Below are 22,535 nucleotides of genomic sequence, written 5' to 3' on the forward strand. Positions count from 1 at the left end.
GCCGAGAAGCAACCCAGTTATCCAGGAGAAGACCCTAAACGTTTAAGAATTGATAGTATTTCTGAAAATGGGTGTGAAGGTAGAGCTAAAAACAGAAGGGCCACCTGAATAAAAACTCAAATCAACCAACCAACCAACGTGACTGGTGTTCAGAGATTGTGCTTTGATACCTGAAAGTTTACACATAAATTCTCTCACTTGATAATGACCACGATTCTGCGAGGTAGCAGGAGAGTGTGATTATTCTCATTTCGTTAATTTAATAATAGCAAGTAGTCTTCATGAAGAGCACAGAATGTGCCAGTGCAGGGACTCCTGGATGGCTCAGTCAGTTAAGCGTCCGGACCTTGGTTTCGGCTCAGGTCATGATCTTGTGGTTCGTGAGTTTGAGCCCCACTCGAACTCCGTGCTGACAGTGTGGAGCCTGCTTGGGATTCTCTCTCTTTTCCTCTCTCTCTGCGCCTCCCCTGCTCCTGCTTGCTCTCTCTCTGAAAATAAGTAAACTTAAACAAAAAATAAATGCTTTACGTGCACTTCGTCATTTGATCCCATGAGGTGGGTACTATTTATCATCCCATGTCATTGCTGAGGAAACGTTGCTGACGTGGGCAAGGCCACACTGTCATTGGAGGAAAGCATCAGTATTCTTATTTTACAGAGGAAGAAATGGAGGCCCAGAGATGTCTGAAACCCTACCCCCCTGAGTTCTGGTGGAGGGGGGAGAACCCTGGTCGGGTATAACTCTGGCCTCCGGGTTTTCTCTGGCACGTGGCAACCAGCATCTCCTGCTGGCTTACGGTCTTTGATTGGAAGAACCTAGAGGGGCCAAGCCTTTGCTTTCTCTTGTACCTACAAATGGGCAGTGAGCAAATGCTTCCTGGATGGGGGAATGGGGATGGACCCAGGGGCCACTCCTCACCCAGGACCTCGTGCTTTTTCTCTTTTCTTGCAGAAGGTGGACGTGCCCATAATGCTGAGGCTCCTCAGGGAGCAGAGGATGTTCATGATCCAGACCATCGCCCAGTACAAGTTTGTCTACCAAGTCCTCATCCAGTTCCTCCAAAACTCCAGACTCATTTAGCCCCCGACCCAGCTACTGGAAGAGGGACCCAGCTCCATCTTGCAGATGGGGATGCACCTCCAGACAACATCTGCCCCCCCGAGCCGGGCGCGGGTGGCCAGAGCAGGCAGGTCATGGGCTCCCCGAAGGCGGGAGCCAAGACTGTTCCTCAACAACCTATATTATTTTATATGAGATAATTTATTTTTTTTTCCCTTTTGGATAACTTTTGTGAATCATCGTAATGCATAATGTTTTCACGATAATATAGTCCTTCTCGTTTGAACCACATTTCGACTGATCTGCATTGTAAATATGGCAGCAGGGAAGTTTGCCCGGTGGATTGTTTTGGGGACAGAGGCATAAGGGAACACATCTCTAGTGAAGCTGTGGCCAGATTAGAAACCAAGCCTGAAATTCATCAGCCTGATTGCTCATGTTCAAATCAGAGATGGCAAGAAAATGAATTCGTCCTAAAATATAAAGATAAGGGCCAAGGCCCTTCCCTGAAGGAAACACACGCGCGCACATGCACACACACACACACACACACACACACACACACCACTATTCCCTTATATTTTGGGCTTCTGAACCTTGATGGCCAGTGGCCTTCCTTCTTCCTTCCTGCCCTCATCCTCCACTGTCTCTTTTTTCCCCAAGTATGAGTCAAAGACAGGAGCAGCTAGAGGAAATGCTGCCTTTCACCAGATGGCCCTCACCCAGGTGAACGAGGAGCTCTCTGTTGTGTCTCCTCAACACTCCTTCCTTTGAACTCTAGAGCCTGTGTTGCCCTGCCGGGGACCACGACCTCAGTATTTGCTACTGCTCCCTGTTTGCTCAGTGGGCCCCAGTCTGGTGGTCTTCGAGGCTCTGGGCCAGGCCATCTGTGCAGCTAGGCCTCTTGCCGGACTGAGAGGAGATGATGGACCAGAGCAGGAAGAGAAAGGAGACAGGCAAGCCCTTGATATTGTTTCTTATTTAAATAGGATGTGTGTGCTGGCCGGGGGCCTGCAGGTCGAGGCGGTGGGTACATTCTGTCTTTCCATCAGTCCCCAAGTCACTGGAAACGTTATCATGGGAACAGTTGGGAAAGCTGATTTATGGGAGCTGTTTGGCACCTAGGTAGCAGGGCCCTGGCCAGGAACCACACCGAGTGTGACCCCCCTCTCTAACTGTGCTGCTGTCGCCCCAGCCTTTGGCCTGCAGGAGCAGAACTAAGCCCACTCAGGACCCTGTGGTCCAAATTTGGCTACTTGATGAAAGATGCTGGGATTTGTCTCGCACAAAGCCTGTTCACTGCTCTCCCGTTTTCCATACGCCCCGCTCTCCAGTTGCTTTGCAGTTTCCTTCTGTTTGTCTCTTCCTGAGCCTACGTCAGTCACCGTCCTGAATTTTTTAGGTCAGTACACAGCAAATTGTATTCCACACGTTTCTCCTCTAGCAGAATTTTAGGAAGTTTTCCTCTCTACTGTCTAGTTCTTGAATGCAACGTTTAAACGGTGGTTCTGTTCTTAGATTTGACATTCGTGGCTGTTCCACTGTGCCTTCCTCCACTGCTGACTTTTTGTTTTGCTTTGTTTTTCCTGAGCTGAGAATGCGAAGAAAGAGTGGTATCATATCAACCAGAAAGAGCATGCCTGTGTGATGTCCGGTGACCACACCCCAATAGAGGGGTGCGGAAGCAGATTCCCGATGAACTCGTTCAGAATGGGAATCAACTCAGTTTCACATCTGGCCAGGTGTGGTGGTGGTGGTGGTGGTTCTCTCGTTTAGACTGAGAGTCCTGGTGAGAGAGGGCCCCCTCTTGTTGTCCAGAGTCTGAAGAAACAGTGAAGGAGGGTAACTTCAGTTGAGCTCTGTAGATTCTGGAATTTTGGTGTATGTTCTGGAAAAGAAAACCATGAGTATGACCTATATTTTCAGTGGAACAGAGCTCATCACCCTCACCAGGAGATGCTCGGAACTTACACTGTTAACAGGCAAAGACGTTATCTGTTGCCTTTCCTTAGACACTTCCCATCCTTGGGCTAGTCTACTGTTAAGGGTGTTTTCATAGTTGGTCTGCGGTTCCTGGCTTATTTGACAAACACCATCGGCAGTTCTCTTTTGCCTCTTAGGCCCCAGCGTGGGCTCTGTTAAGACTGAGTCTCACGTGGGCAGCATATAGATCTGTGTCTCTTGGAGCTCATCACACGGGCGGTGCCTTTCAACCCACCCGCCACGGGAGTAGTTGCTAATGCACAAAATGCAGAGCAGAAGGAGGTTTGCTGTCCAATTTCCTAGCCAAAGTTTATATCGAAGCCCAAAGGAAACCACTTAAAAGTTACTCCACATATTTCACTTTTAAAAACAAATGTTTTGGGTTCTGTAGCACATTTTGCATTCCTTTTCCCATCTCCAGCGAATGCCAGCACAGCTCCTGTGAAATTAGCAGCAGGCAGTGAAAGTCCTTCTAGTGGCATCTGCACAATAATTGCCCAGAGATGCTTTATATCTGGGAAGCAAGCCAAGGAATAAACCTTGAAGCAAAGTGTATTAAATTAGTTATCTAGTTAGAGCTTTTGGAATGAGTTCCTGATGATGTATCAAGTCTGAAGCTGGAGCTGTCGGGGTCTATTTTTTTCTGTTTGGATTTGAAGAGAGAAAATTAAAAATGGAGGGTGGAAAAAGGAGATACCATCTCACAGCAAAGCCATTCAACACTTTGGGGCCTCTGGTTTTGAAGTCTTCCAGTTGAAATGTTTTGTTTCTTTGATCCGTACCCATTTGGGCACGTGGGCCCTGTGTTGGGTCTGCCCTTGTTTAACGTGGTCCCTGGATGGTGGGGGCTGAGTCTGATGTCTTCATCCTTAAGCTGAGCTGAGCCTGCCGGCAAAACTTAGCCACAGTCTGCTGAGCTTATCGGTTCCCGTGGGCTCTAAAGAGACACCACCTTTGGTAGCATTTACATTTACACACACCTGTTTCCCTGGACAGGAGGTAAAGGAGGATTTGGCTGCATTGGAGAGGGATGCCAAACGTTGATGTCTTCATAGCAGAGGAGAGGACTGTGCTTCTCTTCACAATTAGAGGGGGAACAGTAAGATCAGGAAAGGTGAAAACATCTCCACATGGAATATTTTGAGGAATACGCTTCCAAGGAGCTTACATTGAGGGAATTTAACTTTTGCAATCTTTGTGATCCTAGATTGACAAAAAGAACTAATTGTTTTCCATTACTAATCTCTCACTGTTTGCCTAAGACTCACCTGGCCATCTCTGGCCCCTGCATCATCCTTCAGCCTGGTTAGAGGGGTTTTGTGGGCTCTGTTGGGTTCTGGTGGGACTTGACCCCTGGCTCCCCCCGTACTCATTTAACTTTTATTTTGCTTGCTGTTAGCTCTTGAGGTTCAGTTATAAACTCCAGGGGCTTTGGGAGATGAGCATTTTTATCCAGCTGCCTAGTTTTCTCATCTTTCCAGCTTAAATACAGGTTGACCATATGAAATTGACAATAGCTAGACCATTTTTTGTTACAATGACAGACAAGTCACATAAAATCAACCTAATATGCACAATATTTTTCTTCTCCCAATACAGGATGGGTCCCAACACACCATATGTCATTTCTTCAAATAAGTGCTAATGAACCTGAAAGCATGTGAAATGGGCAGCTTGGCTCTTTTTGTGAACCTGCTGCCTTGCTGTAATGAGCTTTGCCTCACTCAGTGAATGGGTCATGTCCTGGGGCTGGGAAGGCAGAGATGTTAGTACACCTAGATGTTAGTGCATTCTCATAGACAGGGCTGGCTGTCGGGCATATCACTGTGGGTTTTCAGCCGCCATCTTTTTTTGATGTACAATCTGTGTTCTCAGACCTCAGCCCAGTGGTTATGGAACATGGTGTGTGGGCCTGAAGGTGTCCTCAGCCAGAAAGCAGAGGGTGCTTTCTAATCTCACTCCTGTACTTCCAGTGGGGCGAAGGTATAGCTATTGACTTCCTTTTTGGGGAGATGTGCCAATCACTTTGAAGTTGGGGGAGTTGGGGTATTCTTTGTGCCAGGTTGCTGAGACACAAGGGATGGGATCAGGTCAGACCCAGGTTAGCGTTCATCTGTTCCGCATTCCTCCTCCATTTTGGCAATAACTGTTGGGGTCCCAGAGGTGGAAATTTCCAGAAGTACCAAGTGATCACTGTTGGGATCTTTAGGTGGTACTATATGGGGAATTCAGCTTCCTCACACTTTACCAAAGACTCTTCTGCTACTCTGTTTCATTGTATTCCTGTGTAGTTTATCAGACACTCATCATACTCTTATTTAGTGATTCCTTTTCATGAACAAAGTAACGACTCATCCAGTACTGCTTCCAGATGGAGAAACTGGGGTTTTCCACGGACACTGCACAAATTTTCCAGTGGCCTACAGCTTTATGGATGACAAATTAGTTGGCCCTATAGGATGGAAATAATCTTAGTTGGCCCTATAGAATGGAAATCTCTGAGATGTTAAAATGTTTGACACTTCCCTTAGATGCTGTGCAAGAAAAAAAAAAGGTTCTTGTCTTTGCCTCAACTTCTGAGACATCTGGGGGCAAAAGACCTTAGTGATGCATCTTTTGAAAGTAACAGCATCATTCCTGGGAGAGAGGTGAGGGTATATCCAATCAAATTCTGCTAATCCAAATGTGCCGTCCCAAAAGTCACTGTAATTCATAGGGTCCTATAAAACTCAATAGCCACCTTGCCCAATACCCAGTCTTTCTCCTGCCTGTGCTCACATCGTGCATTTGGGTTATAAACTCAGGTGGGTGAGCATTTTTATTCTGCTGACTATCTTTCTTATCTCCTAGCTTAACATAGCTGCATCTTTTTCTGCAAGGTCAAAATAAGTGTTCTCTATTAAAATATCCATGAGCCTGGCATGGAGTATCTGGCATCAATCGATTTCATAAGACCGGGTCATTTATCGTCGTTTGGTGCAGGAAGAGGGGGAGGATGTGTATCAGTTCCGACTGCTCAGAGCTTGGGTCAGCCCTTCTATTTTAAAAATAAATTCAAGGACATTTTGTTACAAGGCAGGAAGGCGAGAGCTGACGTGCAGCCTGGCTGTGATGAGCCTCTGCGTAGAAAGTCACGGTTTCTTCTGTTGTGCTTTGGGACATCAGGATCATTCTTTTTTAAAAATGCCATAAGCTTGGCCAGAGGAGTTATAAATAGGAAGAGGAAGAGGAGGATGTTTTAGATCAGCCCTCTGGTTGCTGTTAAAAAAATTTATTGGTTCACAAATAATTTTCTGAACTCTGGAACATCTGCTTTCTTCTTCCCTGCCTGTAAGGCTGGAGGGATGGAAATGACGTGGGGGCACCCCCAGGAAAGCCTAGGCTGTGATGTTGGGGTCTATTTCCGCCTTGCTCGTGGTTTCAAACTGCCCTCAGTGCCGTGGTAGAGCTTGATGAAGGTCATGGATTCTGCCGTGTGCCTGGGCGTGCCACTCTAAAGTGTCGTCTTCTGTCACGTGCTGGCAGCCCGACCTTCCCATGCAGCCTTAGCAGAGGCTTCTGCTCATCCACTGAGCCCCCCGGAGTTAGCAGTCAGGGCTCCGGGCACGTCATTTCCTCTCCCCTGCGATCAGAGGGGGTTCCCGTTTATAGTACATCATGTTTATAATCAGGGCACAGAAACAGGGAGGGTGTCCGTACAGCAATGGCAGTGGCTCTTTGTCTCATCGTGGGGCATGCGCAGGACTGTTTTGTGATGTCACCCTCTTCATTCCAAGAGCATCTCACTCACATAGGGCTGTGCTGACTTCTCCTTACTGTTCGTTTGTTTGATGGATCCGCTGTCACTTTTCTTTCCCTACTCTACCCTTTGAGTACAACCGCTACAAAAATAGTTCAGTCTGGTCGTGGAGAACCGCTCTTAAGCCTCTCTAAATTATGTAATTAGGAGATCTTCATTTTAATTTCAAAGCGCTTATAGAGCTTGAAAGAATAAGATCTGGCAAATGGAAAGAACCAGAGAGAAAACAGCTAGAAAATTGTCAGTAACCAAGAAGCTGCCCTCCCCCACCTCTTTCCCCCCCCTTGGTGGTAGACATGGTCACTCAGTACTAGAAGAAGTGAAAGAGAAGATGGCTTCGATGATCAGTCCCGTTTGAAGCAGTGGTCAATGGTCATAGAGTAGGTATTGCCGATTTCTTTCGAGGTGGACTTCCACCCATTCCCAGTGGCCGCGTTTGGCAGAGCGACGTGTGTGGTCAGATGAATACGTGTCGGGCTTCCCCCTCCCGACCCAGGGTCCCTTCATCGTGGCCTCTTCACACAGACCGGCCGAATCTGGTGAAATAGGGACAAGGGCTGGGCTGGCCAGGACCCCCTGGACAGGTCGTGTTGTGATCAGTTCTCAGTTACCTGGGGAGGGGCAGGGTCCACTCTTCATCCACTCAGTCCCTTCCCCGATCGTTTCTCCCCAACCCCCTCCTTCAGGGAAACCCAGATGCCTTCTCCCCTGACAAAAAGGTGTCCGGGAGAAAGCTGAAAACATTGGGTTGGGGTCTTTTTGTGCCTTGAAGGGGAGACCTGCTTTTGCTCAAATCTCAGGAATCCTGCTCTGAGTCAGGGAGGCTGTCAGAGCCTCCTGGCTCGGGGATGCCTGGCCATGTGTGTGTTTCTCAGGGGCCTTGCACCTCCCTCAGCGACAGTGTTAGCTAATAAATGCCTTCAGCAGGGAGCCAAAAGCTGTAATTCAGCGCCTCTGCTTTTTGTTTGTCTGTTTGTTTTCCCACGTGAACACTGTAAAAATGTTAACTGCCATTTCCTTTGACTCATCTTTCTTGCCGTTTGAAATCCCAAAAGTCTATCCACCATATCCTTTTAAAAGTGAGGTTACTCTTCATCAGAGATGATTTCCGGTGTATGTCCTTTGTTCCTTCAGCGGTCAGCCGACTTGGCGTGAGGATGCTTACATGGAAAAACACGAAAACGGTTTACATATGCAGATGACTATTTAAACGTATAACCTTAGGTAACTCGCGTTACATCGACTAACAGGCCAATTAAGTTTGTTTCACTGGACTTACTGTTGGGTTCCTTAATTCAGTATTTTGATGCTTTCTTTCCTTGTCTGTGTTTTATAAAACATTGTGAATGGTGGTGCCATTCAAAACAGTTGGCATTCAGTAGGTTTCATTTTGAAACAACGTACAGACAAGTCCCCGGCTCAGACCCCCAAGCTCTTGGGTCAGCCCGCGGAAGCCTTCGGACTTCTACCCGAGCTGAAAGGTGGGGATGTGTCCGCCAGATGCGGCTGGCTGTTGTGAGCTGACCTGGAAAGGTAACCAGTTGTGTTTTGCTGTGAGACACGCATTCCAGGTTGGGCCTGGGGATCCCGAGAACGCGTATCTTCTCCCCTTGGAAGCCACTTGCTGCCTGGCAACATTCAAGTCCAGACTCTTGGCTACAATGGTTGCAAGGGAGAGAGGGAGAAGTTTCTCGGACATTCCCTACATCAGGGGGTGATTTCCTAATATTCGTGTCAACTCTCATTTGGAAGAGACTCCCTCTCAATTTAATAATATTAAAAGCCTTAAGTAAGACTATGCATGTTCTTCTATATTGCTTTTTTTTATATCAGTAAATAAGCTGATGCTTGCCGGTTTTGTGCACAATTATGAGGTGTACAAAACTGACTTTTGACAGTATTTTTTGCACTGTTTCCTATCTGTTTTTATAAAGTCTTTAGAGAATGGTCCTAGTTGTGTATTGTTGATGTTCTCACAGCCCTTGTGGTTGCTGTAAAATGTTTCGTATGTGCCTTTACAAATGTGAGATCTTTATTCTAACCTTTTTTTGTAAAAGATATCTATTGACTTACATATACAATAAACCCTTTTTTTTTTTTCCAGAGAAAACAGTTGAATCTTCTGTCTTCTGTGCTGTGTATGTTTACATCAGTTGAAAGCATCTACATCCTTTACTTGTAGGATGATTTTCCGAGGCAAAACTGCCTAGGAAAGTCTGCATTTTCACTCTGTTAAAGCCCATTTACTTCTACCCACTTTTCATTCCTGTATAACCCGATCGTTTGAAATTTCCAAAGTTGTCCTTATTATAAAAAAAAAACAAACGAACCCGACAAGGGTGATCACTAGGCAGATGGAGTGAAGGCTACATTAGAAAGGGATCTTTCTCACAAATGCCACGATAACCCTTACCAAGCGCCAAGACCCAGCCCGCAGCTGTCACTTCCTCAGACCCCAAGCCGCCGACTTGGAAACCGCAGGCCCTGGGCTGCTCTGGGACACCCCCATCCTTGGTTTGTCCTTCAGTGTCATCAGCAGCTCCTGTCTAGGTTTAAAGAAGGCTGCCTGGCCCTTATTTCAGCCCCTCAGCTGCCATCGACACACAGTGAGAACCCCCGGGGAAGAGGGTGGATGCTTTACGGACCTTTGATAAGTAACGGGACAACATACGCGCTTCTGTGTTACTCATTTACTACCCTGTCACTACACAAGGAGCCTGGACCCGCTGAGGTCCCAGCTTATGTCACACCGCAAAAATGAGACTACGGTGCGCCACTCTGGGGTGAAAAGGGGATGGCGAGCAAATGGGGAGAAAAGAGGAACAAGCAGTAGTTTGTTTTCTCTTCCGCGGATGAGTAAACGGACTCAGCTCATTTTCTTTGGATAACGAACAGAAAAAGCGGTCTTATCGTACAATGTGGAGATAAAACAGTAACCCCTAGTAGACCCGTTTTATCTCCAGGCTGTGCACGGAGCTGGAGGAGGACATTTTTTTAAAAGAGAAGAAACCCCAAGAGCAAAAGATAAATATAAGGAAAACCTACACAGATCTGCGATGAAAGGACAAAAAAGCAGGATCAAACAGGTCTATTTTGTGATTTTACCTCTTATTTCCCTTAATAAAAATAAATGGGGAAATGCCGTCTGACTTACATGTTAAGAAACACAATGGAAGAAAAGGGCTCATTCATAACTGCTGTTGAAAACATAACATCTAAGAATTGAGATCAATGTGTAGGACGTGTCTAAACAAAGCCTACCCGTGTTGAGGCAAAGCAGATGGATTGATAAACTCCCCACGTTCTTGGGTAGAGAGACTCATGTTACGGAGAGGTCAGTTCACTCCAATGCAGTTCTAATATCGAAGAGCACTTTGTGAGGGAGGAGGGAAGGCCAGGAGAGGGCTTGGCCAAAGGATTCTCAAGTACTTCGGAGGGCTAAATGTGGGAGAATGGTCAGAAAAATTCAAGAGAACACAGAAGATTAGCCCTAATAGATACTAAAAGTGTGGTGATGCCACAATAATTAAGAATACAGAAATAAACCTAAATCTTAAGGGAATGATAATGGGACCATTTCAGATCAGCAGAGGAAAATAAATCAATAAATCATGCCGCCATAAGTGGCTAGCAATTTTGAATATTAAAAATTGTAAAGAGTACAACTGGATCTCTAAATAAAATAATTCCAGGTAGAGCAAAGACTTTAAAAAATTGTTTTATTTCTTTTCTTCATTTAAGGATGAGAACAATCTTTTCTCTATAGCAAGTGTCATGAAAAATAAAATTAATGGACAACTAGAGAGAGAAAATATTTTCAGGACATGGCAAAGAGCTAATATCCCAAAATACACTGAGCTCTTATAAATTATTATGAGAGACATAAACAGGATAGACAATGGCCATGAATGCTGACTCACAGACGAAACATACGGATTCCTTGGTTTTGGAGCAAGTGCCCGACCTCATTAATAAATGCATCTCAAACAAAGTATTTCACACAGTAGACTGGCCAAAAAAAAAAAAAAAATCAAATAGTATAGTACAGTGCCGTTATGATGGTAGAGGAAAACAAATACTACAAATATTACAGCCTTAGAACCTGTTGCAGTTTTTTAAAAAGGAGATGTGGCCATATTTATTCAAATTTTAAAAAGTCACCAGTACATGCTCCTGAAATTCCACTTCTTGGAATCTATCCCCCCCCCACATGGTCCCACCTGACAGCAAAGTTCTGCATCTAAGACTGTGCCCTGCGGCACTGTTGATAGGAACAGCAACCTGGAAAAACCACGTGTCCATAAACAGAATGAATAAAATAGGACACATTCACTGCAATGTTCTGACTCTAAAAAGAATGAAGAAAATCTGTAAAAGCTGGACTAAAAACAGGTCCATATTGTTAAGCCAGAGACAGATTCTGAAACAGTATGTCAGTACCATCCTGCCTTTGGTTTTCTAAATCGATTTACATGTACCTCCTGCACAGGCATGGGAAAACCTGGGACCACGTAAGCACATGGTTTCCAGGGGTTACATCTGGGGAATGGGAGCGGACAAGAAGAAAGAACAATTCACGTTTCCAGTATTATGTACAATTGAGAAACTGTTACTTTCAGAAGGTTTATAAAACCTTTGGAGGTGGTGGGCTAAGCTTATTGTAGGCTTAGCTACAGAGTAAAGTAGCCTTTTCTTAAAAGGTGAAACTCCCTGGAACCAGGACCCAGGACCGTGCCTAACGCATCTCTGCACGTGGAGAGCCATACAGCGTTCTGCATACAGTAGGTGTTCAATAAGCATCTTAGTGCACTTCTCTGAATAAGAGAATGCGTTCTGCCTGCTGAATCCCACGGTGTGCCGTTAACTGTGTGTGCAAGACAGGCGTGTGGGTGTGAGATGTGTGGGCGTGAGACATGCGTGTGGGTGTCGATGAGGCAGGAAGGGTAACGTTCAGGATTCAGCTGTTCAAGCTGCTTGCGGATCACGCTATGGAAGCTGAAGTGTAAACTCCACAGGCTTTAATTATTACCTAATGGGGAAGTTCCTCGCTTTGGACTGCAAGAAACTCCTCCAGGAAACACCCTTGCACCCCAAGCAAGCCCGGTCCCTGGCCCTGTCCTCCGCGGCTGTTGCTAACAAACAGTCCCCTGGTTGCTGCCATCCAGGCAGTAGGGAGCTGGTTTCCTGCCGGCCGGCCGCGCGGGGAGGGATCAGTGTTTGCTCAATAACACAGAGTTGGTAAGGAAAAAAATTTTTTTTTCCTTCTCAAGCTTATCCTGGATTGTTTCCAAACACGGACAGCACTGCATAGAACAGTCAACAGAAATGAGAAATGGAAAGTCTGCTTTCAGACAGAGGAAGAAAAAAAAAAAAAAAGCCAAGGAAGCCAAGCATGCAAGATGCACCTTTATGCACAGAAGGGATTCCAGATACTAGACCCATGACTCAAGACAGACACGTTCTCCTGCCCGGGGAGCGGGGGTGGTATGCAGGTCACTTAATTGTACCTTCTCTCTTTTCTCCTCCACAGGCACTGATCCCTGAAAGTCACTACAGACTAAGTGGCCGCCTGCCCCCCACGCCCGCACTCCCACACCCGGCCTCCACTGCCACTTTGAAATCCTCCCCACAGAAGAAAAGACAAACTTCTGATACCATTATCTGTTTTATTCTCTTTCATCATCCAGGTTTGTTCAGCACATTAGAACAGGCATGAAAGGGAAAAGAATCGCATATTTTAATTCAATCTTTCCAAAGTATATGATATTTGAAACCATGCCATTATCTCTTGGGGGGGCGGGGGGGAGAAAAGCATTCAAAAATTATTTTGGTATTAAGATTAAAGATTAAGACCAATTTCCAGGGGGGGGGGCATGTGTAAGGTTTAAGGGCAGGTATTGTTTTTCATTCCAATGATTTTACAGAAATGCGGGAGTGATGTGTACAACTTGAATGAAATATTCAAATCCTTGAAGGCTTCTGCACTAACATTTAAATAAAAACTAACATGTAGGCGTAGTTTCAGTGGCTGTCAATCTCCTGTTTGATCTCGGAAATGTACGGATGGTCTTTCCCGTGAGCCACTTCCATTATCGCGATGGCCTAGGAAAGACGGAGACGAGGAAAGGGTTGAGAGCCTGAAGGCAGCCCCTCCCCCTCCCCTAACCTGCACCCTGGGCTAACTTAACTCCAGCTAAGACTTCTCAGCTCCAAGGCACAGGATACATCCTGGCTCCTGGAGCCATGTTCTCTTCCAGAGTCTGGCTTTTTTTTCTTTCTTTTCTCTCTTTTCTTTTTAATAGACAAGATTATCTGATGACCAACTAGTCACCCAGTCTGTACTGCCGAGTACAACATTCTACAACAGTTGAAGAAATGATACAGAGAAACTGATCTCATGACATTCTAGATCTTGCCGTAGAAAATGCTGTAGGGATAGAATTATCTGTGCTGAACCCAGTACACGCGGTGCTGGAACAGAAAAGGCCACGGTGAACTTCATACTGAACCTGTTTTGATTTTAGTCGACACTGCTCATCTCTAAGACACGACTAAGTCGTTTTTCCCTTTCGAAAAATGCATGCTTTCCTTGTAATACACATTCTTAAAAACAAAAGCAAAACCCAAAACTTCAAGGTCGTTGCAGCTTTCATTTGAGGCAGCTGGAGAGAACATATTTAATAAGGCATCTTTACAGTGAAGTAATATAAACCGAAGAGGTGCCAGTGGCCCCATCATTTCCCACCTGTGTGACCTTGGGCAATTAACTGCTCCGCGCCTCATTTTCCTCATCTGCGAAATAAGAATGATGCCTCCGAGTTGTCAGTACACATACGGTGTTTAGAACAGCATCCGGCATATAGGAAGTACAGACCAAATGTTATCGGTAAGAATTTATTTTGTTCTGTATTCAACTCCATTGCGGACAGAAAAACTTAAATTCCCGAACAGGGAACTTCTGATGGCCTGTGACTCTGATAGATGATCCTTTCCATTGTACCATTCTCTTCCTAAATCTCAAACCAAAAGGAGGCAGGCCAAGGAACAGCGTGAGCCTTCGGGACACTCGGGAATGTCCTGTCCAAATGCCTCTACTGTGTTAATTTCACAATTCACAGTCCTTTTTCGGAGCTACTTCGTCCTTCACTGTTCTCGTACCTCATTACTAAACACCAGCACCTTGCAACTGTGACCTTACTGGCCCACTTTCCCTCAACTCACCAAGGCAACAAATCTGTTCTCTTAGGAGGTAAATTCTATGGTTTCAAAACAGAAAAGTACATGCTTAGCTCACATCGCCAGCCTGGTCAGGTCTCGACCCTTCCATTTGGGATGTGGGACCTAATACCATCTTCCCAAGTAGTCTACTAGGAAGTCTGAGAGAGTCTGGCCCCAACTTTTACAGACACTCTCTTAAAGGATCAACAGACTGACCCAAAGATTACAGTTCCTCAACTGTTAACTGCTACGTAAAGAATGAGAATTGATATTCGGGACGGTGACTCCAGCTACTGTAAGGTGCAAGGTCAGGGCCAGGCCCCCTCACCCACCGGCAGCACAGAGCAGTCAAACACTGAGGGAGGCACATGCCCAGGGTCCTGGTGTCCCCTGTGTGCTGGTCACAGCCTGGGCAAGTGGAGCTTTCGACGCAGGAAGACCCCAGTCTGCATGAAGGCCTCCGACTGAATCTCCATTTTTCTACCAGAAAACCTGTATCATTTTTGTGAGAATTGAAAGGGTCCTGGCACATAACTGGTACTTGATGAACAATGATGATGGTTTTTCAGTGCGCTTTAGAAACTGCAAACGCATCATCGTAATCCTGAGGAACTCTCTCAATCCAACTGCCTTGATTTCACCTCAACTGGGCAGAATAAATCCCAGTCCTCAAGGCAGACACACAGACGATTCCCTCACCACAGTCTCCTGACCCGTCCCGTGGCCCCTGTCCGCTTCCAGGGCTTCATGCGGGCCGGGGGCCGCACCCCCATCCCCCCGTGCTCGGGCTGTGCCGAGAGTCACAGCCAGCCCCTCTCAGTGTGTGCAGCCCTTCCCCCAAGGGAGGGCCCGGATACAGACAGGGCAAAGGCTCCATCACTTACTATACCCCAACCTGCCCAACCCCCTGCCTCCCACGTCCCTGCCAGAGGGGGATCCAGAGCTGGGCGGTTCTCCGTGACTTCAGTCCCTCAGCCCAACCAGGTGCGAGGGCGGGAGACAAAGGGGCCGCGGGGCGCGGGGACCCCCAGCCTGTTGCAGACGCACCTTCTTCAGGGCTCTTTCTCCAGCAGCTTTGTTCTCCAGGCCCATGTGCAGCCTTCCCAGCTTCAGCCACATGGAGGCCACGTTGAGGGAGTACAGGGGGTAATGTTTGCTGGAAGAAGAGAGGAGATAACAGGCCACCGTCAAAGGGCGCCAAGCAGCCTGCAGGCCAGGCCCCATGACCCCATGGCAGCCAGGCTCCTCCAGGCCCCGGCAAATTCTGGGTGGGCACCGTGGATGGTTCGACCCTGCCTGAGCACGCAGATGCGCTTCATTTCACGCAAGTGTGTGTGTTTCTGAAAAGCGACGTCAAAACTGCAGGAGAAATCCTGCATAAAAACACCGAAAACGTGACATTCGACCCCAGTCCCAGGTTTTTGTTTCAGGTGCACTCAAAGCAGGGCACTGGGAAAACATCTTCGAAAGTGAATCCCCCATTTATCTGGGCCCGTCTCCTCACAGACATTGGCAGATTAGGCCTATCCGCTCACAGTAAAAAGACAGAACGCCTGTCAGTGTTACACACACACCCGTGTGTCTCCAGAACCCAACTTTCTGTCACACTCGATGGCTGTCACTTGAGTTAACAAAGCTGTCAGCTCTCTGAAGTCAGGAGAACACCTACTTCCTCTGGGTTTGCTTTCTCTGTTGTCCAGCAGAGGGCTTTACATACAGTAGGCGTTCTCTCTGTTTTGTTTTCAAAAGCAGGGAATAATTTGGGGGAGTGGGAGCTATTGTTTTTAAAGATGATTTATTTATTTTGAGAGAAAGGGAGGGAGAGAATCCCAAGCAGGCTCTATGCTGTCGGTGCAGAGCCCAACGTGGGACTTGATCTCACGAACTGTGCGATCACGACCTGAGCCAAAATCAAGAATCAGACACTTAACCGATGGAGCCACCCAGAGCCCCGTTCTCTGTCTGGTTTTAACTGAAGGCCGACTGGTAGGGCCTGCCTAGGAAAGACAGCAGGAGGCAGCTTATGGGCGGGACAGGACGAGGAGAGAGAGAATGTACGTGTGTGGGCAGGTGTTTATTTACAGACCCGTCTGTACAGCTCAAGATCCATCCATACGAGACGATGCATTCTATCTGTATTCCTGGGCAGGCAGCACGCTGCCTGGAGGAAGCGTTGGTGCCAGTGGCCCCACAGAAAGCCAGAGCTGGCCTCCGGGAGGGGCTCACCAAGCTAAGGAAGTGTCCAGCAGAGCAAGGCCCAGCTGGGAGAGGGAGCACAAAGCTAAGATTATTTCATTCATTCTCATTTTTCTCTCTCTCTCTCTCATCCCTACCCTCCCTCCCTCTAGATCTCATAAAAGGCTCTGTGCATAAGCCCAGAGGACTTTGTCACCCACCTCAGGAAGAAGATAGGTTGTGAGAGAGTCTGTGATGTAGCAAATTGTTTCGAAGAGTAGATTTTAGGAGCTGGCTTCCCTTGAGCTCCCCCTGATGGCTAGTCAGGGTAGCGCAGGGGAAGGGGAAGGCAGTGGAAATCCAGACCAGACCCAAACTTTACAGTCCCCAACCTTGGATAGTGAGGGAGAACTGAGGGCTTCTCAAATCCAGGAGAAACACCTGGGGTGCTTCTGGGGCACAGGGATTTCAGAGCTAATGCCCAGAGATTCTGAGCCACTTGGTCTTGGTGAGACCCTGCAAATGCACAATGGTAATGTGTTTAACAAGTGCCCCACTGATAAGATCTAGGCCATCCCAGCCCTGAAATGGCTAATCGGAGCCAGAGGAAACTGCCACGACCTCCATCTGTCACACACTTTAAGGTTTAAAAACCCTCTCGACAGGAAACTTCCCCGGGGCCAACATTCATTATTACTCTAAGTTAAAATCCAACTTGCTGTATTCAGAACTAGCAGGGTAGATAATGGGTAACCAACCAGAGCCAACTCAATGGTCCCGGCACTTCCCTGTTTGCAAACCGGGAAGCAATTTTAAAAAACACAAGAAGGGGATGGTGTGAGTAACGATGGAAAAGCAGGGATGTGGGACCACCAGTTACCAGGTAATAAGTGTGTTTCACTTGGAAGGCACAGGAGGAAAAAGAAACAAGCCAGTGGCTTTTTAATCCAGATCTGAATTAACTACTTTGGATACAGCACCCTGGAGAGGCCCTGGGGGGCTCTTGCCCCAGCACCCCCTTCATAACCCCACACCTGCCTCTACAAGCGTTCTCTTCCAGATGCCAGGCCTGATGCAGAAGCACCCTGCACCTGTGCCTCCCGGTGTGGGTGCAGCGAGAGAACGCTGTTCTAGCATGTTCCCACACAGCGCGGTCAGAAAACAACACAGCCGAGGTACACATTTCCAAGCCCCAAATTCTGCTCCCCGCTAAGACGATCAGAAACAGCCACTGCCATCACCTGTAGGGCTTAATGATCTTCTGTCCGTATCGCAGGGCTCCTTCCCAGTCCTGCATGTACAAGCAGACGCCCATGGCCTGGTACATCATGTGCAACATGTACACGTTGCTGTCCTCGAACACGGAGCTCATCTTCTCCTGGCTGAGCTCACAGATTTCCAGCAGCTCACTAGGGGGTGCTCTGGCGTTAAGGAAAGGACAGGCTGAGGCCTCTCGGCTTGGACAGTTCCAGAGGCCGGTTCCAGCCGTTACTCGGGTGCACTCCGCCCCTACCCTCGCCTTCTGCAAAAGTCAATTACAGAAAGCCAAGCAAAAGTGAAAGGCAATTATTTTTTTCTTTTAAAGAAAATTCTTTTAAATTTTCAAACACACAAACCATGAATTCATGACCTGAGCCGAAACTGGACGCTTAACCGACTGAGCCACCCAGGCACCCTGGCAATTATTTTTTTCTTAAAGAAACAAACTTCAGAAGAAAACTGAAGGCCTCAACTATCAAACACAATTTGAAAACTTTTAGCCCCAGGGAATAGACCCTCAGGTCAGCTGTAAACCATGTTTAGGATCACAAATCTCAACCTTCTAGTTAAATTTAAACCTTCACCCAAGCTCAGTACTTCGGCTGAAGCATTTCTGAAGAAAAAGTTCTTTTTTATGCTAAGAAAAAAACAAAACAAAACATGCCTTTCTTCAATTTCCTCCAGTGTAAATGTGGGGGAAATTTTCAGCCCAAGAAAATGCTAGAATGTAACGGTTAAGAATATGGATTATGGTAGTCAGCAGACCGGGGGAAAAATCCTGGCGGGCTCTGTCCCTTGGGCAAATTACCTGCTACCTAAGAGTCTGTTCCCACCTGCTACATGGGGATGGCAACATTGTGTGTTCTTGTGTGTCCCTGTGAGGACTGGGTACAATAATGTAAGCAAAGCCCTTCGTGCTGCGCTTGCCTGGAGTATGACACCCAAGTAATGAGGGCCGTCAAGGAACTCTTCTCCACAACTTTACACAATAAAACTCCTCCCCCACATCCAGCTCCTGACCAAACTAGTGAAACGAGGAGAAAGAAGATGAAATCAACATCCTAAAACTTGGGCGTGGCTGACACCAAGTCATGGGTGGTCAGTAATTCTTCCCACATTTCCTGGGAGCCATTCATTCTTTCGTGTTCAAAGCCTTACACCTGCCCTTCTGCTCCCTCCTCCCAGCTCTCCGGCACCTCTTGAAGGCGAGGGACAGTAAACTTCTGTTGTAAAGTTGTAAAGGATATATTTGTAGTGCTTGGCCCTCCGGAACTCCTCGATGACGTTGCGTGCGTATCTGACCATGTCACGGATGGTTTCCGCCTTTGGTGGATCGCTGAGCTTCCGGATTTCCACCTTGGCCTTATCCTGGGGGAAACGTCCACAAGTGCAAGGTGTTATCTCCCATGGAGACGACACTGATGGGGAAACCCCTCAAACAGTATATTTTGAGGCTTGCCCATTCTAAAGTTACAAAAGAATGAAAGGAAATCGGGCAACGCATCTAAGGGAAACCTAGTACTCCATTACCTTTTTACAAAAAACAAACAAAAATAATTTTCTAGGGGCGCCAGGGTGGCTCCATCGGTTATACGTCCGACTCTTGTTTTCGGCTCAGGTCATGATCTCACAGTTCACGGGGCTCTGCACTGACTGCACGGAGCCTGCTTGGGATTCTCTCGCTCTCCCTCTCTCTCTGCCCCTCCCCTGCTCATGCGCTGTCACTCAAAATAAATAAGTAAATATTAATATATATTATATATGTGTAATACATATGTGTAATATATATGTGTAATATATATGTGTAGTATATATGTGTAATATATATAATATATATATGTGTATATATATATATATATATATATATATATATGTGTGTGTGTGTGTGTGTGAATTTTCTAGACAGTCCTTATCCAGGCAGCACACTTAGAGTGTGTTTGCTATGGGCAGATACGTGTGTCCACACATCTATGAATCAAGAGAATAAGGAGGGTGGCATGGGCAAAATGATATTGGCAATGCCAGGGAAAATGTTCCTTATTCTCGTGAAGAGGTTGGGAAGCCTCTCGTGTGCTTTTCCCCTTCCCTCTCTTTTAAGCAGCCAGTTCTTTCCAAGAAATAGCCGTTTGGCAAATCCTTCTCTTATGTGCACAGTGAAATGGAAATGTTTCAATCAGCTGTGAGGATCGGCTTTAAACAGAGGCCTGGTGTAACTAGCTTCCTTCTAGCCACCTTGGCAAGACATGTGAAAAATACTGCAGGAGGAGACACCCCAAGTCAGACAGGATACCCGACTGGCAGCGAGGGCCTGAGACGCAGGCTACGGTCAGCACCTTGACCCCATCGGCCTACCTTGTCTTTGGTGGTGCACTCCTGGCACTGGCAGGTGAAGAAGTAGGAATCTCTTAACCGGTCATTCCTGTCTTCGGTTGGGTAGAGGAGGTCGATGTAGCTGGTGAAAACCTGAGGGGGGTCCGAAAGGTGGAAAACACAAGCTGCTACAGGTAAACTTGCTCCTCATCCTTTCTGTGGCTCTGCAAACACTTACAGGGATGAGCACTGAGGAAGCCACAGTTTGGGGTATGTTCTTCCCTTTAGCTCACTGAATTCTTTAATGTCAGCAGTCCCCCAGTGTTGTCCACCTCCTTGTGATGGAGAGAAAGGGCCTCTCTTGCCACCTACCAGAGAATCCAGAAGCCCACCAAACAGTAAACTGGAGGGTTGAAAGCCTCCCCACCCCGGCCTCCCCGAAGACAGCAAGCTGTGGACTTGTCCCAGCAAGCACATGATGCCGTCACACGTGTAGAAGCCAAGGCCCCACTGGGCAAAGACTCTATCATCCTTGAGATTGGGCCTGGCCTCTCTCTGCCTGGCCTTTATTTATCCTCTTGTCTTGCACAGCTTGGGCCGGCCCAGATGCATCGCTGGGTGGGGGGGAAGCATGGACACATACACACTGATAGGTTTCCCTTCCATCAGCTGGACAAGACGCTGGGCCCGGCGGGCGGGACAAGTCAGCACAGGGAGGACACAGCTTCCAGGACGCCAGCACGCCACTGCCTGACCCAGCTGGGCCAGAGAACTTGGAAAAGTCTTGCCTCTGGGCTCACTGGGTTCTCCCGTCCTTGCTTTTTTCAAACGGGGTCTATAACCGGGGCTTGGAGCATATGGAGGAGACGGGCATTTAACTGGCCATTATCTACTCACTGGGACAGCGCTCGCTGCGCATCCCACACCATCAGGCAAATGTCTGACTGAACAGATGGATGTCACAAAGCCGTCCGCGTGCCAGTAACCTCGGGCACTGGCAGGCAGGCAGGGGGCACTCGCGCGGGGCTAGGTGCTTGCAGGCACGGCCAAGCCAAGCTCTCCCAGACCCCAAGGGCGGCACTGGAGACCCTGCAGCTCATCTGACACCCTCTTTGAAGGGCAAGTCTCCCCCAGGGCAGTGACTTCCCCAAAGCGGGGTCACTGCATCTCAGATCCGTCGGAGCGTGAGGGCAAACCAACAACAGGAGCCAGCCCTGCCCGGCCTCGCGTGGCCAGAGCTGCCTCAGTTCTTTGAAATGACTGATGGACACAAGACGCAACAGACACCAGGGCCCAGAAGGTGGCGACAGAGGCCGCTCAGTGTCGCCGCTCTGGCCCAGACAGAGCCCTTCTAGGTGACAAACCGCTCAGTCTCCAGCCAGCCTGTGGGAGCACTGGAGCCTGGTGACTCACTTTCCGGCCGGCTGAGATGGGTCTATTTTAACAGAAGAGGCGTAACGGCGGTCGCCAGACATCTGGTACCCAAGGTGCCCCAGCCCAAAACAGGGTCCCTCGTCCTGATGAGTGAAGCAGACGACAGGAAGTCTAACCTGTGCCTTGGACTTCATTCAGCTCCTAGTATGGCTGTGGGCTGGTTAACAACTTCCAGAGAAGCCAAGGCCTCGAGCATTTGGCACACAGATCACGGTCTTCAAATTTTAAAATACCCAGATAGGCACCTTAAAATGGCAGTGGAGATCACCAAACTGAACCTGACTCTGAAGGGTGTGATTACAAATCCACGTGTCCTTGCTAGAGATTTTATTATTCATTTAAGAACACAAAGCATTCATGTAGCAATTTGCCAGGCAGCCTTTTTGAGCTTTCTGGAGATGACGCGTCTTAGAAGGTAGTCGTGGAGGCAGCGTGTGGGAAAGGGGAGGGAATCGCTGCACAGGTGACCGAACACCTGGGTTTCTCCACGTCCCTGAAACAAGGAGGGTACCTCTCGGTCACAGCCAGCCTCTACTTGCCCTGAGAGTATAGTATGTACAAGCCACCACCTGAACAGCAGTCCTCAAAATCAGTCTCTCTGGAGTTGGAGATGTGGCATTGATGGGTTGTGAAATGCTGATGTGTCACTTGGAGCTTTAACTCGTCAGCTACTGGTCAGTTGCTTTTTCTCTCTTTAGATAACAAGAGTGTTGACCTTTTGGGGGAAGAAGTTCACTAATCAGAAAAGAAAAAGCTCGGGGCGCCTGGGTGGCTCAGTCGGTTGAGGTCATGATCTCACAGTTTGTGAGTTCGAGCTCCGCATCGGGCTCTGTGCTGACAGCTCGGAGCCTGGAGCCTGTTTCCGATTCTGTGTCTCCCTTTCTCTCTGCTCCTCCCCCACTCGTGTTCTGTCTCTCTCTCTCTCTCTCTCTCCCAAAAATAAATAAAACATTAAAAAAAAAAAGCTCAAGCTCAATTATTTGGCAACAGAAATACAGAGACTCTCGAGGCGCCTGGGGCTCAGTCGGTTAAGCGTCTGACTCTTGATTTCAGCTCAGGTTATGATCTCAGTTTGTGGGTTCGAGCCCCATGTCGGGCTCTGTGCTGACCGTGCAGAACCCATTTGGGATTCTCTCTCTCCCTCTCTCTGCCCCTCCCCAGTTCATGCTTTCTTGCTCTCTCTCTCTGAATAAATAAAATTTTTTTAAAAAAGAAAGAAATATAGAAACTCTCAAGAGGTTTCATTTTGGTCATTTGGGTAGTCTCCTTTCTCTGTATAGCTCTACAAATCTCTGT

The 22,535-nt window shown here is 47.6% G+C and overlaps 2 protein-coding genes across 4 annotated transcripts in view; one reads left to right on the top strand and one right to left on the bottom strand.

The window, feature by feature from the left end:
• Positions 1 to 8,954, top strand: part of PTPN14 (protein tyrosine phosphatase non-receptor type 14) — a 178,991-nt gene extending 170,037 nt beyond the window's left edge. For both annotated transcript variants that reach the window (XM_003999294.6, XM_019821801.3), the window contains exon 19: positions 953 to 8,954. In XM_003999294.6, the coding sequence (XP_003999343.1) occupies positions 953 to 1,081 (129 nt within the window). In that variant the 3' untranslated portion in view covers positions 1,082 to 8,954. The remainder of the gene's footprint in view (positions 1 to 952) is intronic.
• A 3,540-nt stretch (positions 8,955 to 12,494) lies between these two features.
• SMYD2 (SET and MYND domain containing 2) overlaps positions 12,495 to 22,535 on the bottom strand; it is a 50,697-nt gene continuing 40,656 nt past the window's right edge. The window contains exons 8-12 of one of the 2 annotated variants that reach the window (XM_023248067.2): positions 19,848 to 19,958; positions 18,743 to 18,863; positions 17,477 to 17,651; positions 15,108 to 15,216; positions 12,495 to 12,944 (exon numbers count right to left, since the gene is read on the bottom strand). In XM_023248067.2, the coding sequence (XP_023103835.1) occupies positions 12,864 to 12,944; positions 15,108 to 15,216; positions 17,477 to 17,651; positions 18,743 to 18,863; positions 19,848 to 19,958 (597 nt within the window). In that variant the 3' untranslated portion in view covers positions 12,495 to 12,863. Of the gene's footprint in view, positions 12,945 to 15,107; positions 15,217 to 17,476; positions 17,758 to 18,742; positions 18,864 to 19,847; positions 19,959 to 22,535 lie in introns of both variants that reach the window. The other variant, XM_045048767.1, reaches the window with a different exon arrangement.

Source organism: Felis catus, chromosome F1 (genome assembly GCF_018350175.1).
Source record: "Felis catus isolate Fca126 chromosome F1, F.catus_Fca126_mat1.0, whole genome shotgun sequence".
Lineage (NCBI taxonomy): Eukaryota > Metazoa > Chordata > Mammalia > Carnivora > Felidae > Felis > Felis catus.